This window comes from Cheilinus undulatus, linkage group 21 (genome assembly GCF_018320785.1).
Source record: "Cheilinus undulatus linkage group 21, ASM1832078v1, whole genome shotgun sequence".
Lineage (NCBI taxonomy): Eukaryota > Metazoa > Chordata > Actinopteri > Labriformes > Labridae > Cheilinus > Cheilinus undulatus.
Genome location: NC_054885.1, coordinates 2643720 through 2664146, shown reverse-complemented (window position 1 = coordinate 2664146; position 20427 = coordinate 2643720). Strand labels below are relative to the sequence as shown.

The window sequence follows — 20427 nt, the reverse complement described above, 5'->3', positions numbered from 1 at the left end:
CTGGGATTGAGTTTGACAGCCCTGTTCTAGGGGCCTTAGGAGCATAAAATCAGACACAGGAAGATCTACAAAAACAAACGAAAAGAGATAAATATTAAAGTTCTTTTGTTGTTGGAGCACTTAGAGCAGGGGTCATCAAGTACATTTACACAAGGGCCAGATTTATTCTTGACAGAGACCCTGGGGGCCGGATTTTCAAATACACAAAAATTAAATGAATATTTAGGTCTGATTGAAATATTATTGTAGTAGTATTTGTATTTTCTTTTGAAACGCAGGACATTTCTAGTCATTACCAGTGAGATCTATCCCTATCCATCCCCCATTTTTGAAACTTTTAACCCATTTTTGATACTTTTTGCCTCTTAAACTCATTTTTTTCAATGCTTTAGCCCATTTCAAACCACTTTTCTGCATGTTTTATCCTCTTTGTGCCACTCTTTCATCAATTTTTGCCACTTTTCTTCTATTTTCCACTTTTTAACCCCTTGTCATTAATTCTTTGCACTATTTTTGCCACTTTTAACCCATTTTTAATACTTTTTGCCACTTTTTTACGCTTTCACCAATTTTTGCAAAATTTTATCCCCTTTCAACCCCTGTTCCTGTATGTCTTACCCACTTGTATCCATTTTTGCCACTTTTTAACCCCTTATCATTAATTTTTTGCACTTTTTTTGACACTTTCAACAAATTTTTTATTACTTTTGCCCCTTTTCCCCCTGTTTGCATCACTTTTTTTCACTATTTTTTGTCCCTATGCGTCACTCCACAACCCATTTTACCATTCATCACCCATTATTTTTGTAACACTTTTGCCAGCCTTACCCCTTCTTTAAAAATATATAATAAGTACGACTGAAAAGTACATTTCAGCAAAAACAGATCAAATGTTAAGTAATTCTAAAATGATTTCAATATTAATTGTTTTGGGGGTGAATTTAACAGCTGCAGACATTTAAAGGCAAAGGATACTCTTAAAACCACATCTTCTTTTCTTCCTTTTCTGAATTTAATGATCTTTCAGGGGCCGGACAGGAAGCTTTAGGGGGCCTGATATGGCCCCTGGGCCGCCAGTTGATGATCACTGACTTAGAGCTTTATGATGTTCCTAACTCAACACTTTACCAAACGTCCACATGTCTTTAACCTTTTTTCTCGCTATAACAGTCTTAGATCAAACCTCACACTGAAGAGAACACGGACACACAATCACACAGACAGAGCCGCAGTATTTAGGGATTATTGGACGATCTAAACTAGATTAGAGAGCATAAATCCCATCAGAGAAACCTGATCCAAACCAATCCTCTAATCTCATCTGACCTGGCTGTTAGGAAGTGAAACAGCTCAGCCTCACACACACGTGGGCGCCACGGCGTGTCAGCGTGTGCGTCCATCCCCTCAAAGGTGTGATGAATGTGGGAGTTATGCAGCCGTGGCGCCATCCATGGCCGCTGTAAACACGCTCGACTGGACATCAAAACACGGAGCAGAGACACCTGTGAAGACGGCCGGACTCTGCAGGTACTCTGCTGTCTGTGAGGCTGCTGCAGAGAAACTCGGATTTTATTGAGCTCCGTCCAACGATCTCGGCTCGTTTATTGGAAAAAGGATGCCTCTTCCTGTCAATAAACACGCACCTCCTCCACGCTTTATCACCTCCACACATGTTCATGTAACCTTCACTGACTTTCACCTGAACTCAGCCAGGCCCACCACGGTTCTGTTAGACCCTATAGAGATGTTTGCTTTTCATCGTCTATTAATCTGGATTTTATATCATCAGAACAACATCCTAAGAAGCAGATATGAACATTTATGCCGATATCTAAAGCCTTAAATATCATCAGAATATACTAATGTACCAGAATTCCTCACTTTATGTGCTAACATATTAAATCTTTGCAGGTTAAAATGGACTAAAGGGCCTATTTTTTTTTCTTCTTTAACCTTTATTTAGCCAGGTTAGTCCCACTGAGATCAGAGATCTCTTTATGAAGGGAGATCCGGAAAAGACTCATGTCAAGACTCATGCACTTCGCCACCTCAACCTTGGTCCTGGACTGCTCTGGCCTCCTGATGGGCATCCTCCAGACCTGCTCCAGGACCACACCCCTTCTCTCCAGGTATCCTCCCAGCTGACCCCTCCATAAAGCATGCAGTCCCACTGGGTCCTGGGGACCCGGTATGTGGTAAGCCTGATCAGGCAGCTTCTGTTCCCATCCCCGCTCCTCCGAGCACATCAGCACTAACCACACGGTCTAATAACGACACCAAAAAATGCAGCTAAGAGCACCTCTAGCCATCAGTCAACATCCAGGCCACACAAAAGACTTACGTCTGCATGCTCAGATACCAGGGAACGCCACACTGTCTTGCTCAATGAACCCATCGCTCCATGCACAAGTCCAAATCTGCAGTTGGTCTCAGCCTCAAAGTCAGCGAGGTGAACTGGTCTACAACTTCTATGCTCTGACCATTCACAGACTCAGATTTGATGGCAGCGTCCACAGCATCCCCAAATACCTGGATCTTTGTTTTGGCCCAGGAAACGTGCATTCCCAACGCTTCAGCCTCCTCACTCAGCAAGTTCAGAGAGACGACATCTGCGATCTCAACAAGGAGCACGGCATCATCAGCAAAATCCAGATCAGTGATCTGGGCATCACCAAATCATACCCCACACTTCCCTGCCCCTTTTATCCCCTTATTATCCAGTCCAGACAGTTACTAAAGAGTGTAGGCATTGAGATGCACCCCAGAATCATTTGAGAAGAAGTTAGAGGTGGAGCAACCACACCTAACACCACTCTCTGGACCAGAGCAGACAACTGGATGAGCCAACATGGGATCCAAGGAGCTCCAGAATCCTCCAAAGGGCATCTCTATTTACTTAGTCGCCTTCTGGAAGTCAACCTAGGCTGTAAGCAACCCTTGATTGGGTTATTAAAAGTGCTCAGTGAAGACCTGGAGTGCCAAGGATGTGGAACTAAGGGGACTAGCATAGACAGCCTTAAACTCCATTAATCTATTAGTATATATGGCCAAAATGTACAGCACATATATGCTGATATTCACGGCCAAAATATCAGACGTAAATATCGGCAGAAATTCTGATATCTGGCGATACTGAGCCGATATTAAGGTGCATCCTTACTGTCTTGTTGCGATAATGTTCTTGGAGAATGTTCTAGTTGCTGTTCTGGAAGATGTAAAGAACACGCAAGCTGAAGATTTGCAAAAGCCCCCAGCGGAATGGCCTTGTGGTCAGGTCGCACCCCATGTACAGGGGGTGGGCTGGGTCCAGGTCAGGCCTGTGGCTCCTTTGGCACATGTCATTCTCTACTCTCGTCCGATGTCCATCAATAAAGGCAGAAAAAAAACCAGAAATAAATATTTAAAGGAAATAGATTTGTGAAAGCTTGAGCAGGCGTAGAGAAACTGCAGTAAATATCAGTATCATCAGCATAAAATGAAAGAAGGAATTGACTTATAATATTAATAATTGATCATATTTAGAGTAAATAAAAGGAGCCCTGTTCGTTGTGCATTTCCAGAATCTCACTGGCTCCAAATCAGCTGGTTCAGTCCAGCCGCCATCAGGGCCATAAGTTTAGCTGCAGACCTTTATTCACGGGATTTTCTCTGGCTCAAAAAGAGGAGTTGGTGCCTTTCTTACAGTGCACATCTGCATGTCTTGTATGCATTCAAGCCAGACCACTGACTTTTACGTGCAACTCTACATTTTATCAAACAAATAAATGACATTTAGAGATATCTGATTCATCAGATGCTGCCATTGTTGGTGGGTTGCTTCATGAAAACACAACCGAAGGCTGGTGTTGGTGTGAAATCAGTCTGAGGTGGAGGAAAAACCCTGATCACATCCAGAACACTGTAAAGCTGACTCCTCCTCAAACGTTTCAAACTCTGCAGAGAGCTATGAGGAGGTCGTCTGAGTATGACGCAAAATTTGGAGGATGTACCATCAAAGGCGAGCAGGCGGTGAAAAAAACACTCTTATCCTGAGGCGGTTTGACACCTAATAAAAGCACAGAAGAAGAAAAGAAGGACAGACGGAGGTAAACAAAGACAGGAAGAGACGCACCTGGAAAACACAGATCTGTCACTGACATGTTTAAAAGGTTGTTAAAAGACTCAAAGGATGAATTGAGGAATCAATACATTCAGACAGAACATAAAATCTTTACTTTTTCTAAAGTATCCCTGCACTTCTAGGATGAATACAGCAGAAGAACGCTGTCTCAGGTCCAAATCCTCCTCTCCTCCCTCTCTCTGGTCATTTCTAACCTCAGCTTATTTCATTTTTCCTCGTCTTCTCCCTCCTTAAACTCCCTTTTCTATTAAAAGCTTTGGCATGTATCTGTGCTGCTTTAAAGCCAATAACTGTCAGGACTTTTCACCGCTCTCTCTCTCTCTCAGAGGGAAGATCACAGGGTTAACTGTAATGAAAGGACGTAAAAATGGATGCCTGCTATACAGCCCACGTCTCTCTCCCTCTCTCACAGCCAGACGGCAGCGAGTACAGTACCGTCATGTCCTGACAACACGAGAGAACACCTGGATCCACCAGGTACGGACACAGCATTACTGTGACAAACACAAGAATCACCTCTAGATCAGACACGCAGAGGCGTACAGTGAGTAAAGGGGATGTTTGAGCATGAATACCTGGGCTGGCATAGGGCTGGGGAGTTTATCCACACACAGAATCAGCGATGGAGTACGACAGTTTCATTTACGCTAATTTATTCTATGTTGTGTTTAAGTTGCGTCTGACATTTCTGCAAAACTTCTGCACACTAGTAGTGGCAGTGCTGCAGGATTAATCTGATTTCAGTTACAATTGTGATGTCAGAATATGCACATAAAAGACTGAAGTTATTTTTGTGTGTAGAAGAACTTGAAAGGTTTACTACAATTAGGGCTGAACGATTTGCAAAAATAATCTAATTGCAATTTTTTCCTGCAATATTGCGATTTGAAATGTGATTATTTAGGTTGCTCATCTTTTCTGTTGTTCAACAAACATCAGCAAGAAATCATTTTTATATTATAACAAGTACAATATTAGATAAGTTCAACTAGGGTTAAATTTAGAAAAAAAAATCTTACTGCCATTTTGGCTCATATAGCAAATTTGATATCAGTTGCCTTATAGAAGGGGATGATCATTTCTCATATTCTTCTCATTTTGATGAAGAAAAATGAATGCATGAGCAAGAAAAGTAAGATTTTTGTAAAAAATAAAATGAAATAAAAAAGATATTTGAAGGTTTGAATAACGTATAAAGTAGTGATACTCAATGCGTGGCTCTAGAGCCACATGGGGCTCTTTTATGTCTGAATTTTGAATATTATTCTCCCAGAAAACCTTAAAAAAGGTATTTTTCAACTATTTGGCTCTTTGGTTGAGCAGAGTTGAGTAACACTGGCATGAAGCATAAAAAAACAGAAAAAGATTGTATCAAACTGGTATTTTGAAACACTGCACTGTCTGCGATTTCAAAATTGCAGCATGCCAAATTGCGATTTAATCTAATTTGCGATTAATTGCCCAACCCTACTAAAATGCATGCAGAAAGGCTTTTAAGCTAGTGCCACAATTGCACTTTGTAGAATTACTGATATTTTCCGAAAAAGGAAAAAAAAATTAAATATAAAGGTTTTCTCAAAGCAAAATGTCTAAACTGCACAAATATGTTGGCAACATTTGGAACTCCTTGCTCCTGTAAGACTTACCATGTTGACTGATGATTTTAACCCAAATATGTGGATGGTTACTATAGTTACAACTGATGTAACCCTTAGAAATCATTTTATTAGTCACACTCAAGCTGCTAAGCACCAAAAGTGTGCATTTCATACAGCAGCTATAAAAGTATTATAAATAAATATTTCATTCTACTTTCACTGAGCTATTTTAACTACAACTAACCTAGTTATTGATATCAAATATCCATTAATTTTTAAAGATTTGAACCCTTTGAATGCCAGTTTTTTGTCATGACGCCTCCATGTTTTTGCATGAAAAAAAGAAAAAAATGAAAAATTTACTACATTATTTTTGTGTTGAATTATTACAGCCTGGGAAATGTAAATAATTAGCAGCAACATTGATTTTTATGCATTATTATTTTTTGTGCAATGTCAAATACTGACTCTCATGCTGCTAGGTGCAACAAATGCACTTTCCTATGGCAGCTATAAAAAATACATTAAGTTTTATTCTACTTTCATTAAACTATTTTTTAAGCTATATTTATTTCTTTGTGTAGAAAATTCTCCTTGGCTATAGGCCTATCTATAGTGGAAGTGTTAAGCATTTATTACGCCTCTTTCTGCTTTTGAAGCTGTTGTACAGGCCTACATTACCTTAAGATGCATTTGGCTGAAAGTTCCCAGTTAACACAGTCACTTTATAAACCATAACACCTAGCTGTGTTGATGTTAACGCCAAAACCTCAGACTGCAGCTGCTCAGTATCATCTCCTTTCTGTCCTTGGTTCATGTTAAAGCCTGAACAAAAAAAAAATGACATTTCAATATCTTTCAGCTGAATATCAGGACAAATTTGATAAATATAAGTGGATATTTTTCCTTCAGGAAATACTGACTGACTGTTACTAGGGATGCACCACATTTTTCCAGACCGAGCACAAGCCCTTCCATTTGGGTATTTACTGATACAGAGCACAAATATAAGCATTTAATAAAGCTATAATTAGGGATGCATGATATTGGATTTTTGACGATATCTGATATGCCGATGTTTACAGATTAATTTTAGTCCATACCGATATTTAAATATGCTTTTTGGACAAGAAATTTCAGTCCTATTGGACACTTTCAGGTTTAAGAATGACCAAGGAAACAAACTTTAGTCCTTAAAAAACACTTTAAAGTTTAAAGAATGAGGATAAATAAAGAAAAAGACCTCAACTGTCATAAGTCTGTTGGTTCCAAAGAGCCAAATTGTTGAAAAATACCTTTGCAAGAGCCACAATCTAAGTTGTGGAAAGTGGCAAAAACAGCCTGAAGTAACAACAACAATAAGTTAAAGGAGGCAAAAATGTTCAGAAAGCAACAAAATGGGTGAAAATGGAGAGGACAAGTGAAAGCGGTCAGAAAGAAGCAGAAATGAATGAGAAGTGACAAAAAATGAGTTACAGGTAGCAAAAATGGGCCCAAAAGTGACAAAAAATGAGTGAAAAGTGACTGAAATGGCCAGAAAGCAGTCAAGACTGGCAGAAAAGGGCAAAAAATAGGAAACTAGTGGTTTTAATGGCAAAAGGTTGCTTGAATGGGTGAAAAGTTGTGAAAAAAATGGTAGGAAATGGCAAAAATGGACAAAAACTAAAAAATAAAATTGGTATTAGATGACAAAAGGTAAATCAAGAGGGTGAAAATGGGAAGAAAAATTGTGAAATTTTATTTATTTATTTATAAATTGGATAAAAGTGGAAAAAATGGGTAAAAAGTTGCAAAAAAGGTGTCAAAATGGGAAAAAATAGGGAAAGAGGTGTTATTTAATGGCAAAAGGTGGCTTAAATGAGCAAAATTGCGATAAAAGTGGAAAAAATTGGAAAAACAGTAGGAAAAAAGAGGTATTTAATGACAAAATGTAGCTACAATGGATGAAAAGTGGCAAAAAAATGTGAAAAAGGGCAGAAAGTTTCCCTTTTTTTATGGTTTTCTGGGGAAATAATATTTAAAATCTAAAACATAAAAGAGCCACAGATAATCACATAAGAACCACATGAGGCTCCAGAGCCTCTCGTTGAGTATCACTGGTCTATATAGGAAAATTTACACTGAAATACTCAGGCAAAATATCGGATGTAAATATTGGCAGAAATGTAATTATTTGCCGATTCTAGTATTTGCCTTTTTAAGCGAATATCTGCCGAAACCAGACCGATGATAAAGTGCATTCCTAGCTATAACTATTATTTTAAATTTTAACTCTACAATTTTTTATTTTTTATCATTTAAAAAGATACAACACTCAAGATTAGGACTTCTATTTCTGCTGCCATGTTATTTATCTGGGTAGCTTTTAAAACTATTTAAGAATGACGAATAACATTAATGCTTCTAAATTAGATAAATACATAAAATTATCATATTAAGATGACATATTAGTGGGTCTTATTGTGACCAATCCCTCACTGAGCATTATTAAAAATGTCTTTTTGTAGAATAAACACCAACGTAAACTATACTGACATGAACGATACTGTCTGACCCTGTATGTCATATGAAAATAGATCTTTATACAATCAGAAATTCGTTAAATTTCCCAGCAATGCAATTCTGATGTAACTACGACAAGCACAGACGCATTTGGAGGAAAGTCGCCAATTAACACGGTCACTCTTTAGACCGTAACACCTGCCTGTGTTGATGCTCGTGCCAAAACAACAGAGGAGCAGCTGCAGTAGCATCTTCAGCGTAGCGACCATGCTGCTGCCTCTCCTCGGTGATTAACGCTCTTTCCCCGCTCGGTAGAGGAAACCCACGTTAATAAACCCTCATTAACCCCGTGGAGTGGACTCTGAGGCGGATATCTTTTCACCTACCGCCTGTAGCTTGTGCCGAACGGCCGCCTTTCCGAGCGGCGGCGGCGGCTCGTCCTTCCTCTGCAGCCCCCTCCTCTGGTTCTCTCTGTCGGCTTTGTTGAACCCCCCGGCACGCTCCTCTCTCTTCTCCCGGCTCCTGGCTCCTCTCTCCCCGCCAGCGGAATCCAGGCTGCTGAAGTTCCACACGATGAGAGTCTGGACCAGCAGGACGGCCAAAGCCGCGACCAGCAGGGCGGACTTGGATCGCCGGGCCAGCCTGCGGGCGCACGGGTTACCGTTCATCCTCCTCCTCCCTCCGGCTCAGGCTGAGAGCCCCATCCGCTAAACGCCGACAGCGGGGTGTGAATGCTCCCTACGCGGCCGGAGAGGGGCTTCTGGCAGGCGGAGAGGAGGAGGAGGGAGGGAGGGAGGAGGGAATTTGGCAAAGGCTTGAAATGAGGAGAGAGGTCTGGCTGTTTGGAGGGAGCAGAGAGGACTCAGGGGCCCTCATGTGGCCAACAACGAGGTAACAGTTTAGAGGAAGCATTTATTCTCCCAGTCACAGAGAATGACGTAGCTGCTGTTTTTGAACCAGCGAAGAAGAGAGGGGGGGGGGGGTCTGTGGAGGCAGTGGCGTACTCTGGATGTTTGAGGGGCAAGGGCATGAAAAGGTCACCAGCCCACCAGAAGTGTAACACATTATACAACCCCGATTCCAAAAAAGTTGGGACACTAAATGAAAACAGAAGTCAACTAGATCAAAACTGCAATTTCAGCTGAAATTGTGTGGGGATGCTGGGAGCTGAATTGTGGAAGAACTGCTAAAAATACCTGAAAATAGCATAAAATAACATAAAAGTAGCTGAAAATGGCATTCAATAGCTTAAAAAGGATAAGAATAGCTGAAAGTAGCCTAGAAAAAGCTGAAAATAGCATAAGAATAGCTTAAGAATAGCTCAAAATAGCCTTGAAAAAGCAAAAAAGCTTCAAAATAGCTGAAAATAGCATAACCATAGCTAAAAGTAGCCTAAAAATAGCTGAAAGTAGCCTAAAAATGTCTGAAAATGGGTCAAGCATAGCTGAAAGTAGCCTTGAAATAGCTGAAAACAGCATAAAAATAGCTGACAATGGACTAAAAATAGCAGGAACTTGCCTAAAAATAGCTGTAGGAAGCCTAAAATAGCTAAAAATAGCTTAAGAATAGCTGAAAGTAGCCTTGAAATAGCTAAAAAATAGCTCAAATAGCATGAAAATAGCCTTACAAGTAGCTGAAAATTGCACTAAATGGCTGAAAAAGCATAAAATAGCTGAAAATAGCATGAAAATAGTGGAAAGTTAGCTGAAAATAGCATAAAAGCTGAAGAGTGCAATAGCTGATTTGATTTGAATGTGAAATCATTGCTCTAAATATAGAATTTAGTAAACAAAAAATTGAACACTGCCTTATTGACAGAGTAGCCTCTTCAGTGTAAAGGCTGAAGGTGTGTGAGATTGTGCTAAAGATGGTGGAGACATTGTTCACAACAGTGTTACTCAACCCTGAGCCAAAGTGTTGAAAAATACCTTTGCAAGAGAGGTGAAGCAAAAACAGGTTAAAGAAGCAATAACAATAAGTTAAACGGTCAAAATGCAACAAAAATGGGTGAAAATGGGGAGGACAGAAAGAAAGCGGTCAGAAAGAAGAAAAAATGGGTGAGAAGTGACAAAACATGAGTTACAGGTGACATTAAATGATCCAAATGTGGCCAAAAAAGAGTGAAAGGTGACTAAAATGGGCAAAAAGCAGTTTAGAGTGGCAAAAATGGCTGAAAAATAGGAAACAAGTGGACTGTAGATGGAGGGAGATTCAAAGTCTCTACAAATTTTATGCTGACAAACGTTTTTCTGAATTGTTCCACAATTTTTTGCATCTCAAGATTACAACTAAAACTCATGATTTGACTTTGACTTTGTCACATTTTTATCTTTTAAATTCACAATTTTAAATTTTAAATCATATTTTCACTTTTAAACTCATAATTTCATTTTTATCTCATATTTTGACATTACAAATTACTTTTTATATCACATTTTGACCTTTTTAGACTCGTAATTTTAAATGAAAGTCATACTTTTAACTTTTTAAGTCATCATTTTGAATTCTAGCTCATATTTTTACATTTTCAACTCCTTATTCTGGCTTTTTATTTCCATATTTTGACCTGTCAGCCTCACAATCTAAAATTTTAAGTCATATTTTGACTTTTAAACTCATGATTTAATTTTTCATTTAATATTTTGACCTTTTAGATTAATAATTTTTATTTTTCATTTAATATTTTGACCTTTTAGACTCCCAATTTTAAATTTAAGTCATATTTCTAATTTTTAAGTCATCATTTTGAATTGTAGCTCATATTTTGATATTTTTTAACTCTTATTTTGGATTTTTAATACCATATTTTGACCTATCAGACCCACAATTTACAATTTAAAGTCATATTTTCACTTTTAAACTCATAATTTCAAATTTGTTCTTATATTTTGACCTTTCAAACGTATGATTTCAGCTTTCTCTTCATATATTTACCCTTTAAAAACATTTTTTTTATATTTTTAATATCGTGTGCTGATCTTTTGAACTAATTAGTTTGAATTTTTACCTCAGATTTGAGAGTTTAAACTTATCATTTTTGCTTTTTTGAATTTCCAGATGATTTATCATCAGTGCTGTTCTTGTTTATATTTTATTACAGTTGAAATGAGGTCGACAGTTATGGTTAAATGTTGACGCTGTTAGACCCTCGGCTTAGACCTAAATCCAGAATCTGGCCCCTGCTGTGACTGAGTCTAGGTGAAGTAGCTCTGGTTTGATTTGAGTTCAGGGGTTTTCTGTTTCTTTCTGGACCCTTCTCTGGAACCAGGTTGCCCTGGGAGACCCTAACACCCCTGACAACATAGCTCTGAGGTTCAGGGGGACTCACACCCCCTCCACTGTGATAAGGTAGCGAATCTTGACAGGGTGGATAACTTATCATTCAGAGAGTCAGAGGAAACAGGCCTGCAGTAAAATGATCCACGCCTGTGGACCTGGAATCTGGACAATCCATCCACTTTGAAAGGTGAGATATTTCACGTAAGTTTACATTTCTCCCTGATTTTGCAGGCAATATAAAATAAAACAGTAGATGTCCTGAGGACAGCTCTGCCAGGCCTCATAATCTGGTGCACATAAACGACTTTTTGCATGAACCCAAACATTCTCAGAGCAGCAGATGAGACCGGCTTAGCCGTTCAGAGCGACACGATGAAATGCATTAAAAGAACGACTGAATTTGGTAAACAAACAAAGCGTTCTTTGTGTGATCTGAGGAAACGATTACCTCTCCATACATTATCTATCCTCAACCATGCAGAAAACACGCACATGCAGCGCCCCAGCAGCTCCATGAATCTTGTTCCTCTTGCCAACTAATACACTTTCCAGCAGATTAGTTTGATTTCATGCATATTGCAGAGAAGTGCCAGCCATCTAATTGAATGAACATCTAAAAATAGACCTGATTTCTCCTCCTTCATCTCTGTCCCCTATCTTTTTCCTCTTTATCTTCTTCCACAGGTCTGGATTCAGATGTCATGGATCTCCTTCTGTGTAAATTACAGCCTTGTTTTTATGTTTTATACTGTTATATTCACAGGTTACTATGATTTAAATGTGTTTCATTGAGATATTCCTCTTTTCCTAGACCAGCATTCATAGCAGAGATCTTGTACGGCCTCAAGGGTTAGAGCAGTATTACTCAACCCTGCTCAACCAAAGAGCCAAATTGCTGAAAAATACCTTTGCAAGAGCCACAATCTAAGTGGTTAAGAAGTGGCAAAATGGGTTAAAGAAGCAATAAAAACAAGTTAAAGGGGACAAAATGGTCAAACAGTGGCAAAAAGGGGTGAAAAGGGGTAAAGTAGGGCATAAAATGCCAAAAACTGGGTGAAAAGTGACAAACGTGGAGGAAAAAGTGGCAAAAAAGGGCAAAAAGTGGCAAATTTTGGGTGAAAAGTGACAAAAATAAAAAAATACAGGTGGCAGAAATGGTAAAGTTTGGGAACCACTGGCCGAGGGTACCGTCTGGGTGGGGTAGGAGGGTTTCCATGAATCCCTGGTTGGGATGTGGGTGTCCCAAAGGCCCAGAGACCCTGGGTGGTCTCCACGCATATCACCATCGGTGAGAAGGTTCTGACAACGTTTGCAGAATGTTGTTAAAAGAAGAGGGGTCTCTACACAATGGTAGCCCTGTCCCAACTTTTTTGAGATATGTCGCTGCCATTAAAACTCAAAATGAGCTGATATTTTTCATGACACATTAAAATGTCTCAGTTAAACATCTAATCTGTTGTTTCTGTTCTGTTGTGGATAGGATGAGTTTATGAGATTTCACAATCATTGACTTATGTTTTTACTTACATTTTACACAGTGTCCCAACTTTTTTGGTATTGTGTTTGATATCAGTGATGTCAACCGTTGTGTAGCTCTATCAGTGTTTACGTTTTCAGAGCTAGAACTCTATGTTCACGCTCTACCGGTCTACGACTAGAACGTGTCTGAACCCAGCAGTGGTACTGGTAGGACCAGATTCAGCATGATTAGCTCTGCCTTGTCTGATGGTTTAAAAGATTATTTAGCCAGATTTCCCATAGTGAGGTGTGTTAGTGGTGATTTCACTCTCCCTGATCTGCTTGGAAGAAGGTCAGAGTCACTTTTATGTGAAACTGGAAATAATTATCATGTTTATGTTTGCTAGGACTGGTTTTAAAGATAAGATGGGGGCTATCTGAGAGGATTTTCAGCTTGTTTTGTTAATTCAAGCCCAAAATAGGAGGGACGAAAGAGCGGCTATGGGTTTAAATCAATGAGTCATATAATGACTTCCTGTTTGAACCTACATGTGCACTCAGCTTCATATCGTCCAGATAGAAGCTGATCAGTGAGCTGAAATGTAGAGGCATGAATATGCTAACACAGTAGGAGTGCTGCTGTCAGTGAGACCACCAGTTATCATGTCGGTTTGTCCTAAAAAGGATCATTTGGTTCCTCTTTAATGATTTTTTAAATCTACCCCTGGGCATGAGCGTCTGGAATGAAGTTTCATCTTTCCTTCTTCTGTTAGCAGGAAAAATAAAAAGTTGACCACACCTTAACGACACGTCTGACTTCACCAGAAGCTTAAAAAAGTGCAAACGGTGAAATGAACCTAACAGGTGGAAAGCTGACACTCTGACAGGAGCCTGGAGAGAGGTACGTGAACACTCGTCTTCTTTATAAACTGCAGCAGTTTTACTCTTATATCAACATTTACAGCACGAGGAAATGTGAAACTCTTGAACTAGAGCTGTGATTTCACCTGAAGCTTGAATGATATTGGAATTGTTCTACACTCTTATGAATGATGAAAAACACCATTTTAAAGCAGGACATGTGTGGAAAGTTTGAAAAAGGGATAGTAAAGGTCAAACACAGCATCATTTGGTGATTTAATCTGGTTATTCCATTTTTACTGAAAGACCAAACCTAGGATGCTCTCCCTTTAGAGGACTAAATGACAGAATAAAATATACATTTATGTTATTCTTAGAACTGCAGAATTCAGAAAACATTTTATAGGATCTAAACCAAAGCGGCTGCTGTGTGTAAATGCTATCAACAGTTTAGTTTGAAGTCAGGGATGAGCGCCTTTGGTTACCAAGATTGATTTTATTGTGAAAGAGCCAAGCTGTTACAGATGGGTGGATATTCTCAGCTGAATCTCTGTGACGACTAATAATTCAGTGAAAGGTAGAATAAGATTTTTTTTATCTAATGATGTTACAACCAGCTCGGTAAAAAAAAAAAAGAAAAAACAAACAAAAAAAAACTAAAGACTAAATGAGTGCTGTAAAAATAAAAAAGAACAAAAAGAGACTCTGAGAGTTTTTAAAGCTGACTGGATTTTAACAAAATACATAGAAACAAACTCTGACTAAACTACGTAACTAAGCAGACAGGAATACTGTAACTGACAATGCCCAAAACTAACAGACAGGAAATGAAGTGTGTGCGCCATGTGCTCTAAAAAGTGACTAACTGATCCACTAACTCTAGTCACAGTCTGCCGGCCTCTTATATCTCGTCCTCCTCAGCGTTCTCTCCTCTGATTGGTCAGGTGGACTGGCAGTGGCAGACACGCCCACTCACACTAACACTCAATGTGAGGGGGAAGAATACTTTAGGGACGGCAACAAATGAGATAAACACAGAATTAAATCAGATTCAAATGCTTTAACACTGCAGGCAACATGACACAGTTTTTTATTCTTTCATATTTTCTATAAAAGTGGATTTAGACATATAAAAAAATTAAAATCACAACTGTAGCTAAATTAACAATCTACTAAAGAGAAAAAAAGAATGAAATAGAAGGAAAAAAAAATCAAATATACAATAAATAAAATAAAAAATAAAAATAAATTAGAAAGAATTTCATTTTTAAAGAAATCAAAAATTGAAAACGTTGAAAAAAAGTGAAAAGAAACTGAAAAAATAAAGAAAAATAAAATGGATCAAATTTTAATAAAATACAAATAAACAAAAATGACAAAAATAGGAATAAAAGAAAAAGAGAATTTAAGAGATAACTTTAACATTTTTGATCAAATAAAAAATGAAAAACAAATAATATTAAATACCACAATGAACAAAAATTAACAAAAGGAAATGGATATAATTACAAAAATAAAAATAAAATAAATAAATGCAATTTTGATAAAATATTGAAATATAAAATAAAAGAAAATAAGAACAAATAAACTTAATTTAAATGAAATCAAAGTAAAAATTAGTTAAACAAAAACAATAATATACATTTAAATATATAAAAAATAATAATGATAAAACATAAAATGGATAAAAAAATTCAAGGTCAATTAAATAAAATTGAAAATAAAACAAAAATAAAAGTAAAAGAAATCAATAATTAAATTTCAAATTTTAATAAAAAAAATCAAATGTGTTCTTGGCAGCCCTCCTGTCTATTTAGTATGTCCTGTTGTTCTCTGGCTCTGGTAAATGAAAAGAGATGCTGCTAAATATTTTGTCCACGTGCTCTGATTGATTTTAGCTAAACGACTTCTCCCTGCCTCTGTGTCAGCGCTTATTATTGTAAATATACCTTTGGAAAGGACTTCACGCTGTGCTTGTTGAATTAACACACACTGGATGCTAAACTATGAACAGACTGGAGCAGACCATCAGGTTTCAAAGGGCTGTTTTGGTGTAGTTCACATTTCAGGGTTTGAAAGATACCCAACAGATACCCAGAAAACAAATGCAAAACTCCTGAAAAAAGGAGTTTTTCATGTCGTTATCCTTTTAGATATTGTGCTCTAAATAGTTGATTAACTCTGATGTTTTTCTGTTCTGCATTAACTCCTAACACAGTCATGAATGTTCTTTCAGTGATTCTGACACCAACATGGCGTTTAAGTGGGAAGAAGAATATTTTTTTCTGCCCCCTGGGGTCCGTCTAATGGAACTTCCTGAGCCAGTATGCGGTAGAAATTATGTCATGTACCATGGAACCACCAAGGCGAATGCTCAATCCATCCAGGAAAGCCAGAATCCAGGATATCACATGTTTAGTAACGGGATACTCGGCCATGGCATTTACCTCAGCAGAAACCTGGAGAAGGCCAGCCGCTACCCCATTGGTCACCCTGATTATGACAAAGCTGTCATCAAGGTCTTAGTTGATGTTGGGAGAGTGATCACCATCGATCATAAAGACCACCCTTTACTAAAGACCTGGTGCGAACAAGGATACGACATGGCCTGGGTTCCACCAAAATGCGGGATGGTGATGAGTGGTTTGGAGGAGGACTGTGTCTGGGATCCATATCGAATCAACATCCTTAAAGTCATCTACCCCCACCTGCCAAAAGAACCTGCTGGAGTCCCGTGAGTGTTAACTTATTTTCATATGTTGAACCATAACTAACATTAAACCAAAGCTTTAGCAATCCACATAAGCAACACTGCTTTATAAATGATGTTGATCCGTGCAAGCTTTCTGCTGATTTCCTCATGATTTGATGAATGAACATTTCTTTATCAATTTATTTAAAAAATTAAATCAACAAGCTGCCTTTAGTAATCATAAAAATGTTGCTGGACGCCATAATATCAATTGGAAAGTTCAAAAACAATTAACCCATAGGAGCATGAATCTGAATATGAGGGTGAAACAAGCTCTATGCTATAAAGGAGGAGGCTGGGGTGGAGGAGGTGAAGCTCTGTGCTATAAAGGAGGAGGCTGGGGTGGAGGAGGTGAAGCTCTATGCTATAGAGGAGGAGGCTGGGGTGGAGGAGGTGAAGCTCTATGCTATAAAGGAGGAGGCTGGGGTGGAGGAGGTGAAGCTCTATGCTATAAAGGAGGAGGCTGGGGTGGAGGAGGTGAAGCTCTATGCTATAAAGGAGGAGGCTGGGGTGGAGGAGGTGAAGCTTTGATATACAAAAGGAGGAGGCTGGGGTGGAGGAGGTGAAGCTTTAGTCTATAAAGGAGGAGGCTGGGGTGGAGGAGGTGAAGCTTTAGTCTATAAAGGAGGAGGCTGGAATGGAGGAGGTGAAGCTTTAATATATAAAGGAGGAGGCTGGGATGGAGGAGGTGAAGCTTTAATATATAAAGGAGGAGGTTGGGGTGGAGGAGGTGAAGCTTTAATATATAAAGGCAGAGGCTGGGGTGGAGGAGGTGAAGCTTTAATATATAAAGGAGGAGGCTGGGATGGAGGAGGTGAAGCTTTATGCTATAAAGGAGGAGGCTGGGGTGGGGGAAGTGAAGCTTTGCTAGCAGCAGTGCAGTTCATCACCATTAAGCAGGGATTAGTGAGAAGGATGTCAGATTTAGATACACCGCTGTGTTGAGAGAAAGAGCTGTGATTGGCTGTGGGAGCTAGGAGGCGATGATTAGGATCAGCTGATCATGTCTCGTTGTATGACTACTGTGGTCTGAATCAATTACGTTAAAGATTTAACGGGAAGCAGAGTGATTTACTCCAAACTATTTAACTGTAGAAACCAAGAGAGTGTTTCACAGCTTAAATCAGATTCAAGTAATAATTTTATACCAGGAGCTCTAAAATGTAAAAAAGACTAGTATGTTTGGTAAGAGATCTGTTCAGGTTAGAAACAGAAATATACCAATTCTTCATTTGTTTTATACTCTACCGGAGATTTCAGTTCTTCTTAAAGGGGACATATTAGCAGGGTTTCCATTACCCTTGGAAATGTGCAAAATCAAAGTAGCACAATAAAAAACTGGTAATGAAAACACCTAAATTTCGAAAAAAAAAAAAAAATATCGCTAAAAAGTTTTTATGCTTTCGTGAGGATGTTTTTCTGGCATTTCGATATAGAAATATATCGCAAAAGTGCAATGGAAACGATTTTTCCGCATTTACAAGTCACGGGACGTGACATACGGTGTCACATGGCCAGTCACTCTGAGACAACATGGCGCGGTACGTGTAGACAGAAGAAGAGACGAGACTTTTCTTAACATGCACATGTAAGGAACTTTCTCTACATTCATAAGAAACAGAAGAAACTATGTCTTTTTAACTTTTAGAACAACCTGGATATTTTACTTCATTTGGGAGACCAAAGTAGGTAGAGAATAAAGAATGTTTTTATTTTTGCACCTTGAACGCTGTAATAGTCATTAATAGCTCAAACCATGGCCTTTCGTCGAGTTTCTCTATGCAGAAATCACTACTTGCCCCCCAACAGGAGATCTCCACTGCTGTTAACGTCATCTGCAAATAACCTATCGGTTGGATGTGATTAACCAGTTTGTGCCCCTGATATTATAATTAAAAAAAAACAAAAACAAAAGGAACCTGAGCATAGAGTGGTTCCATCTTAAACATTAACTCATTTAATTTAATCACATTTAAAGTTCTGATCCCTTTTCTTAACGCTGATGTTGATCTTTCTCTCAGTGCTGGGACCAGGGCTCAGTGGGAAGACGATGACTCCAGTCTGCCTGACGAGGCGGGCCGGCTCGACCTGCCGGACCTAGTCAGTGGTAAACAGTACGCCATGTACTACGGCACCTCCAGGTAGGCTGTTCAATCCATCCTGGCCTCTGGATTTCAACAGTCCAAAGACGGGATGCTCGGCCCCGGCGTCTACCTCAGCAGCAATCTGGAGAAAGCCAGCCGCTACCCACTCAATCATCCTGAGGGTGACAAGATGGTCATCAAAGTCAAGGTCGACGTGGGCAGAGTCATCGCCATTGATCGTCAAGGCCACCCACGTCAGAAGACCTGGCATGACTCCAAATGTGGCGAGGAGTACGACACGGCCTGGATGCCACCCAACTGTGGGATGGTGGAGAGCGGTTTGGAGGAGAATTGTGTCTGGGATCCCAAACGAATCGAGATCTTGGATTTCATCAATGCACGCCATGCCTAGTCCCAGGGTTATGGTGCATGGGGCTACATGTGAAGTCTGTGCTCTGTCTCCAGTTTATTTGTTTGTTCAAATGTATTTTTATATGTTTGGATAAAAAGAAGATTACATGTATTTTTACTGTCACTGGAATCTCTAAAAAATAAACTGGTCCTACTGAATCTGAGCTATTCCTGAGCTGGTGTGTGGATGAAGGTTAATATTAGAATTTGTTTGATGATATGAAACATTTGAGTGTGACAAATATGCAAAAAATAAAAATCAGGAAGGGGGCAAATACTTTTTTGACCACTTTGAGTACCAACGAGTTTTGGAGTGAGACGTTCTAGGCTTCCAGTTCTATGACTGCTGCCATCTGCTGGCTTTTTTGGTAACTGCACCATGGGGGATGCTTGTTTTAAAGCTGCCATCACAGTGTTCATGGCCATACCGATTCTGTCAGATCTGTTTCCATGTTTATCAGCAAGGTGTGTGTGACGATGTCTCAATTTTTTGCCTCTTTAACCCAATTTTCCCCATTCTTAAACCCCTTTAAACAACTTTTCTTGCATGTTTTATCTCATTTAGGCCACTATTATCCATTTTTGCCATTTTTTAACGTCTTTTCATTACATTTTTTCAACAATAGCTGCAACTCTTAACCAGTTTTGCCACTTTTTACTCATTTTGGCCACTCTTTAACCCCCTTTTTCAACTTTCCTGCCAACTTTTTCCCTAGTGTGCCACTCTTGAACACCTTTTCACTAATTTGCCAGGCTATTTTTGCCACTTTTGACCTATTTTTGATACTTTTTGCCCCTTTTTACTTCCTAGACCCAATTTTTGCCATTCTTTAACCTATTTAAACCACTTTTCATGCATGTTTTATCCCCTTTGTGCCACTCTTTTATCCATTTTTGCCGTGTTTCTTCCATTTTTTCCCATTTCTAACCCTTTGTCATGATTTTTTAAAACTATTTTTGTCATTTTTAACCAATTTATGATACTTTTTGCCCCTTTTCCCCTCTTTTACCAATTTTGCATATTTGAACCTCTTTTCACTACGTTATCAGGTCATTTTTGCAGCACTTCTGCCAACCTTAACTCTATTTTTAAATATCTACTAATTGTGACGGAATATTTCTGTAAAACAGATCAACTATTAAGTCATTCTCAAACTATTTCAATATCAGTTGTTTTTTGGGTGGATTTAACAGCTGCAGACATCTATGCTAAAGGGTACTCTTAAAACCACAACAGCTTCTTTTCCTCCTTTTCTAAATTTAATGATCTTTCGGGGGCTGGACAGAAAGCTTTGGGGGGGCCTGATATGGCCCCCGGGCCGCCAGTTGATGATTAGTGCTTTAGTTTCTGCAGGGGAGACT

At 39.0% G+C, this 20427-nt stretch overlaps 1 protein-coding gene and 1 pseudogene across 1 annotated transcript in view; one reads left to right on the top strand and one right to left on the bottom strand.

Annotated features, from left to right (window-relative positions):
- LOC121503554 (xylosyltransferase 1-like) overlaps positions 1-9011 on the bottom strand; it is a 48562-nt gene extending 39551 nt beyond the window's left edge. Inside the window, exon 1 of the mRNA XM_041778019.1 lies at positions 8607-9011. Within this exon, the coding sequence (XP_041633953.1) occupies positions 8607-8888 (282 nt within the window). The 5' untranslated portion in view covers positions 8889-9011. The remainder of the gene's footprint in view (positions 1-8606) is intronic.
- Positions 9012-16070: 7059 nt separating this feature from the next.
- LOC121529531 lies at positions 16071-19066 on the top strand (annotated as a pseudogene).
- The last annotated feature ends 1361 nt before the right edge of the window (positions 19067-20427 follow it).